This window comes from Phragmites australis, chromosome 1 (genome assembly GCF_958298935.1).
Source record: "Phragmites australis chromosome 1, lpPhrAust1.1, whole genome shotgun sequence".
In the NCBI taxonomy this organism is placed as follows: domain Eukaryota; kingdom Viridiplantae; phylum Streptophyta; class Magnoliopsida; order Poales; family Poaceae; genus Phragmites; species Phragmites australis.
This window is the reverse complement of record NC_084921.1, coordinates 28,820,280-28,829,518: the sequence shown is the minus strand read 5'-3', so window position 1 is coordinate 28,829,518 and position 9,239 is coordinate 28,820,280. Positions and strand designations below refer to the sequence as shown.

The following is a 9,239-nucleotide window of genomic DNA, read 5'->3' as shown; positions in this document are numbered from 1 at the left end:
TATTACTAAAGCTAGCTAGGTAGCCGAGCGATGAAATGCACAAAAGTTCGCCATGATAGATTTTCATATGCTGGAAGCTAGCTAGGAGTGTTGCTTGTGATGCTGGCCCTTATTATGGAGAAACAAGATGTTTATTTAGTCACAATCTCAACTCTTATATCTACCATACAGTTTCAGATTCAATCAACCAAATAAAAACTCAGCTCAATATATCTAGACAGATATAACTAAACAAATACTTTTTTTTAACCAATATAACTCTACTTAACCTACTTATACGATACAACTCTATAAAATTTTATCTAAAGAATAAACACACCCTTAATCATCCGAGACTGGCCCTGCATGATTGGGATGCTGTGTGACCAAAATACCTTCCAAGTCAAACAACATCCTCTTCCACATGGGAGGGCTTATTTTTTTCCACGGTTATTTATAGTTGACGAGACAAGATTGGGTCGCGTTAACTCTGCAATCGCAGTCGAATCACTAGAGCACTGTAGGAAATTTTCAATCAGAGTTGGAATTCCTTGGACCAAAATACCTTTCAAATCAAACAACATCCTCTTCCACACGGAAGGACTTATTTACATTTGATGAGACAGGGACTGGGTTCTTAACTCTGCCATCGCAATAACTAGAACACGGCAGGAAATGTTCAACCAGAGTTGGAATTCCTTGGCCCGAACCAGAGGTTCTAATACACAGGTACTGATGTTTCCAAAAGCTCGCAGCATCTTATTTTCTTCCTCATCCTCTTCCTCTATCTCTTAGCTACTAACAATACAGAAAGATGACTGGGTTTCTTGTTATAGCCCTTCTGCTGTGTCTTCTCAAAGATGGAATGTACAAGGCCACGGCGTGGGATGATAAAGACTTCTTCAGCTACTGTCCGCCATCTCGCTGCAGCGAACATGGGCCGGAGATCAGGTTCCCTTTCCGGCTTGAATCCAGCAATACATCATCATTATGCGGAGCACCATGCATGAAGCTAGCATGCTCTGGCGAGGACACCATTCTGCTTCACCCAGCTCTTGCCGCATACAAAGTGACCGCAATAGATTACAGGCGTTCTACCCTGACGATAACGCCTCCTGTAAACTCCCCTCCCTGCCACTTGATTGCCAAGCTCATGTCCATGTCAGCAAGTATACCGTCCGACCCTTGCTCTATATTCTCCGATCAATTTGCAGCCATAGTATGCTGTTCAAGAAAGTCCACACCAAGCACGAGTGCTGGCGATTATATCCTTGGCCCAATCTCTTGCCTTAGCAACACAACACACTTCTCGTATCTGGTGGATACTGATCAATACATGTCTGTTCTTCCGTTGGACTGTAAGGTCATCTCAGATGGCATGATTCGAATGCCACGTATCATGCTAGATATCGTGTCAGATACCACCACAGAGTTCAAGGAAATAGCAGAAAGAATCACCAACGTTACTGAGATGACTGTCAGTTGGGATCGTTATGAACTTGGAATTCCCTACAATTGCACAGAGTGTGAAAATCATGGGCGACGCTGCGCATTTAGCTCACAGATGAACCAAACATTCTGCATGCGTCACGGTATGATTTCTAACTGGCCTGAACCATATGTAGTCGCACCATACAATCTTTTCTTACATGGGTTTCATGCATTCAAAGTCCTTATAATTTATAATCTACTCAGACGCTGCTATCTGATCTTTCAATTTCCAAGATATTTTCTGTCAGGTTTTCTTGCAATTAAACTAGTATTGCAGATCATTTGGGTAGTCAAGCAAATTTGGGCCAACCTTTTCTGATCAAAATCTTAAAAAAAAAGGTAACAAAAAGGGAATTATATGTTACTTAATTTAGCAATAGTCAGCCACCATTAGTACATAATTTTTAGAGCCTAACACTCTAGCACATAAAAAAAGGTGCCACATTACTACAAATATGATCCATAAGCATAACACTTCAATAACAATGAAGGAAAAAAGAGATAAATTAGAACAAAAATTGGAAGAAACGAAAATCGTATGAAAATAGAACACACTATTGTTAAGAATTTTTTTTGTAATTGTGATGATGCAGTTTTAAATATAGAAGATACATAGAGGATAATGGACTCAATTCCTTTGAACAATTAGTGACCAACCAAGTTTTACATACAACAATTTACTGCACTACTGCTAAGCATTTTCATGATAATCACGCAAAAACACAATTGAGATGACATAAAGACAAATCAACTTCTCCACTGTTAGTCTGCAACATATTTAGTTCAGCATCCCCACAACTAGATCCAAGGACTTCACATTGCTAGTGTTGCTATTAGATATCAGCGAAACAAAGGGGCACTTCAATTTTGACATGGCCAGAAATGGAATTAATATAGCACGGCTCAGACCAAAACAAAACACATGTTAGCCGATAGCAACCTTTAAGGCCACCTTTTGAGGAATCAACAGGAACAATTGCTGCAACTGTCACTATTGACATTTTTTTGAGATCACAAGCCCAAAGTTTGACATGAGACCGTAGCACTAATATTAACTCATATCAGAACATGCTATACTTAATTACTTAAGTACATTTGAGTCAATCAGTATTGCATTCCCTTCTGGGCATTACTGAATTACAATTACCAGATTTAAGGTTGTATCATCAGCCAGGCATCCTGGCTTATGCTGGAGCTGCAGTAGTAGATCCTGCTGCCAAAAGAGTTGTATTAATACAGCAATGATATATTTGCTCCTGAAAAAAGAACAAGATATGAATGAAAAATATATGCCTGAAGAAAGCAAATAGACGGAGTAACTCAAGACGTAAAGCAGGCAAGAAATTGGTATAATAAGCCAGCAGAAGATAAATAGAAAGAATGACTAGAGAAATGATTTGTATCTGCAAGATAAGAACCACCTAAGAAATAAAAGGGGTGACAGCAGGAAAAGAACAAATGCCTGTATAAAGTAACTGAATAAAGAACCAGTGTAGCATTGGTTGTTGGTAGCAGACCAGGTAGATCGGATGGATTGTTACTTGAGACCGTGGGGACATTTGGTTGGGACAAAATGAGATAACACAAGTAGGGACTACAACTCTCTTAATCACCAGAGTTGGCACGACCAATTTGCTTCTGATGTTTAGTTTTTCTCGGAAGAAACCTTGCCTGTGATGATATGTAAGGAACATTTCTCTTTACATATCTATTCACATAATCACAGCACAGCCATTCCTCAAAAATTAAAACTCTATCGTATCCATATGGGGTCTGAGCCACGTCACTACCGGAAACGATGTGTATGCCGAGTGCCTACATGTATGCCGAGTGCTATATATCGGGCACTCGGCAAACAACCACCTACGCCGAGTGCCGGACGAAAGCACTCGGCAAACAAATAGGCACTCGGTAAATACATCAAAAAACACTTGGCAAACCATAGCACTCGGCAAAATTGAGAACAAACACTCGGCGAATTCGGGCACTCGGCAAACAGTGCGCCACGTGTCCCTCCGTTCGGCTGCTGACGGCGAGTCACCCCTTTGCCGAGTGTCGTCTAACGGACGTCTAACGGACACTCGGCAAACATAAATGTTTGCCGAGTGCTCGATATTAAGCACTCGGCAAACCTTTTTTTATTTACTTCCTTTTTGGTTTCCTTTTGTTCTCTTTTCTTTATCGTAATAACAACCAACCAAAGGCCGCCACATCGATTCCGATACTACTACAGTATGATTTAAGAATGATATTGTTATAAACTTGGAGTTAGAATTCAGTCGTGTCACAAGGCTGTTCAATCTGGTATTTTGGATGCCACTTTGCCGAGTGTCCACGGGATACACTCGGCAATGCGTGGCACGTGTCGCCAAACTGTGCTATTTGGGTGCTATTCTGTGCTCACTTTGCCGAGTGTATACACGGACACTCGGCAAAGTGTCCTCGTGTTGGCCGAGTGTATCCCTGAGACACTCGGCACAGTGTCCTCGTGTTTGCCGAGTGTATCCCTGAGACACTCGGCAAAGAGGCCGTTAACGCATTGGCACCATTAGGTCACTTTTTTTTGCCGAGTGTCGTATTTGGCTCTCGGCAAATATGTTTGCCGAGTGCACGATATAAAACACTCGGCAAACAGTAGTTTGCCGGCACTGTGTATGCCGACAGTGATATGCCGAGTGTTACACTAGGCAAACATGTTGCCGAGTGTTTTAAGGCTTTCGCCGTGTGCCCTAGGCACACGGCAAAGTCTCGAAATCCGGTAGTGCGTCTTGCAGCCACTCATACTGCAATGTTGGATCTTACCTTTTCTTTCTCAACAAGTTAATTTTCATTTATGTACTAACCACCAATAAAGCCTTATCTCTTCTTTGGTATTTGCAGGTTCACACGTCAAAGTCATTGCAGGTACTGCTGCAAACCAAACTTTCTTTGTATTCAAAAGAAAAGAAAAGAATTTTGAGTTATTTATTCAGCACAAATTCTTATTTTGCTCTACTATGAATCTTTACATTCTCTTATCCCCATCACCAAGTGGGTGGCTTTCTAACCTGATACAGTATGCTGACTTCCTATTATCTGCTTTCAGCTACATCATCGGTAGCCGCACTAGTTGTCCTATTGTTGATGGTGGCCAGTGCACTCTATCTTTCACTAAAGAGAAGATATAACGAAGAGATACACTTGAAGGTTGAAATGTTCCTCAAGACATATGGCACGTCGAAACCCACAAGGTACACATTCTCTGAAGTTAAGAAGATAGCAAGGCGATTCAGGGAAAAAATAGGCCAAGGTGGATTTGGAAGTGTATACAAAGGTGAGCTACCAAATGGAGTGCCTGTGGCAGTCAAAATGCTAGAGAACTCTACAGGAGAGGGAGAAGACTTCATCAATGAAGTTGCAACGATAGGACTAATCCACCATGCGAATATTGTGCGCCTCCTGGGCTTTTGCTCTGAAGGAACAAGACGTGCCCTTATTTATGAATTCATGCCCAACGAGTCATTGGAGAAATACATATTCTTGCCGGATTCTAGTACTTCTAAAGAACTACTGCCAAACAAAATGGTAGATGTCGCTTTAGGCATTGCCCGAGGAATGGAATACCTACATCAAGGATGCAGTAAGCGCATCCTCCACTTTGACATCAAGCCTCACAACATTCTGCTAGACTACAACTTCAATCCTAAGATCTCAGACTTTGGCCTTGCAAAACTGTGTGCAAGGGATCAAAGCATTGTTACCTTGACGGCAGCAAGAGGCACTATGGGCTATATTGCACCAGAGCTATATTCTCGGAATTTTGGAGGCGTATCCTACAAGTCCGATGTTTACAGTTTTGGCATGCTAGTGTTAGAAATGGTGAGTGGAATGAGAAACTCAGACCCAAGTGTTGAGAGTCCAAATGAGATTTACCTCCCAGAATGGATCTTTGAGAAAGTAATTACCGGGCAGGACTTGGTACTTGCTAGGGAAATGACAGAAGAGAAAGAAAAGGTGAGGCAGCTGGCAATTGTGGCACTATGGTGCATTCAATGGAACCCAAAGAACCGACCCTCAATGACAAAGGTGGTAAACATGTTAACAGGGCGGTTGGAGAATCTACAGATTCCCCCAAAGCCTTTTGTCTCATCTGAAAGTCATACTATGGCGTAAAACATGGAGGGCACACAACAATGGCTTAGCGAATATTTGAGAGATAAACTTTGTTCCTACTGTGTTGCATAATAATGCATAGCACTAGCATGCAATGTATTTCAGTCTTTCCACTGTATTAGCACCTGATGCATGAATAATTGGTGGTCACAAATGTAATACCGCTTGTTATTTGCATTATATCAGATTCACATTGGACTTGAGCTGTAATCTAATAGTTCAAAGACAATATTTTTTAAATTTCCATATTCTGCTATTGCGATGATTTATATCCATCCTTCTTTATCCCCCCCCCCCCCTCCCCTTTCTATAGTACAGTCTTCCTCACTGAACTCCTCAGGAAAAAGAAATATGTTCCGTTTGCCCACTCAATGAGTTGGTAATTCAGCATGAGGTGGAAAACACGTAAAAGGCGGTCAATCATGTCATTGTTATTCTGGGTATTACAGGTTTACAGTATGAATAGATGGTTGGACAAGGGTTTGAGCACAATTCCTGCTACGAGATATCGCAAAGCAAAATGAAAAAGAAAGCAAGTAGAAAGGATTGGCTGCCTTTGCCATTGCCAAGAAGGTGGGTCTTGAATGCATCAAGTTGCCGCTGTTGCGGCAGGTCCTCGTTGGAGCGGAGAGGCCATTGTGCAAGGGCGTTTTAGTATAGCATGGCGGGGGCGATAGAGGCGCTACCGAAGATATCAAACTTCCTGCAGCATTCTCAGTTTTAGTATTTAGAAAATAACCAAAATTCACACTTTTTTAAAAATTCTAATTATTTAAATGAACATAAAATCAAAGAAATATATATATATATATATTCAAATATATTATTTTGGCAAAGTATTTCAGATAGCACCAAATTAATTTCTAAATTAATCCCTGCAATAATTTGAATCATATGTATTTTGGTGCATTTTGTTTTCATGGTTCCTTGAGTGGACTTTTGAATTTGAATATCTCTCAAATTCAAATATATTTTTTATTCAATTCAGCGGAAATCCAATCGAGTCAATTCTTTTGAATTCAAGCCTCTCTCAAATCCTGAGGATTCAGTTCAAATCTTTTCCCTAATTCAAATACCCTTTTTGAATTAATGCCAAACTCAAGTTCAAATCCAACTTCAAATATTATTTTTGAATCAATCACAAATCCAGGTTCAATCAAATATTCATCGATTTCATATTCGAATGCAATTCTAATCGTTCAAGATTTATTCAAATGCTTCCCAGTTGAAATGATCTAATGGCCCTAGAGGAGGTGAATAGGACACTAATTAAAAACTAAACTAACTACCGATTTCTAAAACAAGAAACAACCTTAGCTTAGAAAGCAACCAGACGACCTAGCAAGCTAGAAAGATAAGAACACATATGCAAGCATATAGAACATAAGTAAAGCGCACAATTGAAATTTGCATGAAAAAAATGCTAGAAGTAAAATGCGGAATGTATCAAAAGTAGGGAAAGGAAGACACCGAGTTTTTCTCGAGGTATCGAAGAGTTGGCACTCTTCACTAATCCTCGTTAGAGCATCCACACAAGGATGTCGCTCCCCCTTGAGTCACCAAGACTCAAGTGCTCACTAGTGATTTTCACTTCTCCATCTTCGGATTGGCGGGTATCAAACCAAGTACACGAGCTTTCCTGGGCTCCCACAAGACATCCAAGAGCTCACCGAGAACACCTCTAATCTCCACGACCGGCTAGGTGTTGTCAACCACTAAGAGTAACAAGCTAACGGGTTCACTTGATCCAAATCAAGCCTAAAACAACAGTTAGATGCACATTCACTACTCTTGGAGCACTAATGGAGTCCTTAATCTTCAATTAAGAACTTGCAAATCACTTCAAGTGCTCTCCCTTGCCTCTAGATGACACACAATGTGTATGAGTGCTTTTGTGTTGCAAGAGAGACAAATGAAACCAAATGAGAAGGTATATATAGGCTAGAGGTCCAAATCTAGCCGTTGCCTAACCACTCACTTTTTCTGTGAACATCGGATGGTCCGGTGCACACGCCTCTGTTAGCACCGGACAACCCGGTGAGTTAACTTTTTCCACATGCTGATTTGACAGTTGTTAGTAGCCGTTGCAAAATGCTCTGGTGTTCTTCCATATAGTATCACCGGATAGTCCAGTGAGTTATACTCTATTTTCTTTGAAAATACCAAGCTTCTGTTAAATGGTCCGGTGTATGAATCCTTAAGATTACCGGACAATCCGGTGCATATAACTTCAAATTTCTCTGAAAAATGACTCTTCTGTTAAATGCTCCGGTGTATAATTCCTTCCACATTGGACAATCCGGTGAGTTCAGTTGAAATCTTATCAGAAAAGACAAATAATCCGGTGAGTAAAATCCTTCTCACACCAAACAATCCGGTGAGAACAAACTTCCTGAAACTCGTCCAATTCAATCGACTTTGAGTTCTAACTTCTCAACTTCTCACCCATGGATTTCTTTGAGCTACCTAGTGCTAGATTTTCGCAAGTATGCATCCAACTATATCTAGACTCAACTAGATCAAGCTACAACACTTAGCTCCCCTTTATAGTATGGTCAAAAGTTAAAAGAAGACCTATAACTACTCCAAGTGTCCTTCATCAGCTTGTGACACTTAGAACTAGAAGATCCTTAATCTTGACGTAAAAATCTTTTGATCGACTAATAGAATTTTATGAGGGACCAAGAAAAACCATTCAATCATTGTGAATTAAAGAATTTAAATTTCTTCAAAACATACGCATTAGTCATAATGATATGGTTGTCATTAATCGTTGAAACACTTACCACTTACCTAGGAGCCTAGATGCTACACCAGTATAATTATTCACAAATTCATTTCAATTTGTTTCAAATCAAGGTTCAAATTCAAATTCCATAATTTGAATCCTCATTCCAAAACAAATCAAGGTTCAAATTCAAATTCCATAATTTGAATCCTTGTTCCAAAATAATGTCAAATTCCACTTCCAATTCAAGTTATTTAATCTGAATTATCATGAATCCAGTTTCAATTCAAATTCAATTTATTCAAATTGAATCATTACACATCCAGTTACAATTCAAATACATCAATTTGAATTGTCATCCCAATGGTTCTCTATGTTCTCTCCCACTCTCTCTCACCTCTCTCTGTCACTCACACAGCCACTGCCAACGCCGGCCGTTTTCACACCATGGCAGCAAAAGTCCACCGGCCTCACCCTTCCCCCTAATTTTTCATCGGAGTAGCAAAGGCAAATTTGCCTTCCCTTTCTCTCTCCAAAACAGAACAACAACTCCTCTCCTCCTCTCTCATCACTCCCTACAAAAGATTATCCCCCACAGCAAAAGATGCTCAAATGGGTCGTACTTGGGCCGACTCCTTGGCACGGTGTGCCAGCACGGGCACGACCTAGGCATGGGCACGACTCGCCCCGACAGCCTGGCTGCCATGCCCCCGTCTCCCCCAGTTACCCGTGGCCCACCCCCACGCCGCACCATGCCGCCCGGCCGCCTCGCCCCGCATCGGTCGCCCGTCGCCACCCTCGCACTGCATCGCCCTCCCGCCCCTGCCTCGCCCTGGCTGCTAGCCACCGCGCCACCCCACCGCTCGGCTGCACCGCCCCCACGCTACCC

At 41.3% G+C, this 9,239-nt stretch overlaps 1 protein-coding gene across 2 annotated transcripts; it reads left to right on the top strand.

Annotated features, from left to right (window-relative positions):
- The first annotated feature begins 632 nt into the window (after positions 1-632).
- Positions 633-5,868, top strand: LOC133914447 (rust resistance kinase Lr10-like). 2 transcript variants are annotated; one of them, XM_062357560.1, is made up of 4 exons: positions 633-708; positions 816-1,571; positions 4,351-4,374; positions 4,556-5,868. In XM_062357560.1, the coding sequence occupies exons 2-4, from the start codon at positions 845-847 to the stop codon at positions 5,620-5,622; spliced, it is 1,818 nt and encodes a 605-aa protein (XP_062213544.1). In that variant the 5' UTR covers positions 633-708; positions 816-844; the 3' UTR covers positions 5,623-5,868. The 2 variants fall into 2 exon arrangements, with proteins under 2 accessions (XP_062213544.1, XP_062213537.1); XM_062357553.1 differs by lacking the exon at positions 633-708 and having other exon boundaries at positions 715-1,571.
- The last annotated feature ends 3,371 nt before the right edge of the window (positions 5,869-9,239 follow it).

Excerpts from the sequence above, each read along its gene's own strand:
- LOC133914447 (XM_062357553.1), top strand. The coding sequence starts at position 794 with ATGACTGGGTTTCTTGTTATAGCCCTTCTGCTGTGTCTTCTCAAAGAT. Across the intron at positions 1,572-4,350 it reads AACATTCTGCATGCGTCACG|GTTCACACGTCAAAGTCATT; the intron begins GTATGATTTCTA and ends TGGTATTTGCAG. Across the intron at positions 4,375-4,555 it reads ACACGTCAAAGTCATTGCAG|CTACATCATCGGTAGCCGCA; the intron begins GTACTGCTGCAA and ends ATCTGCTTTCAG.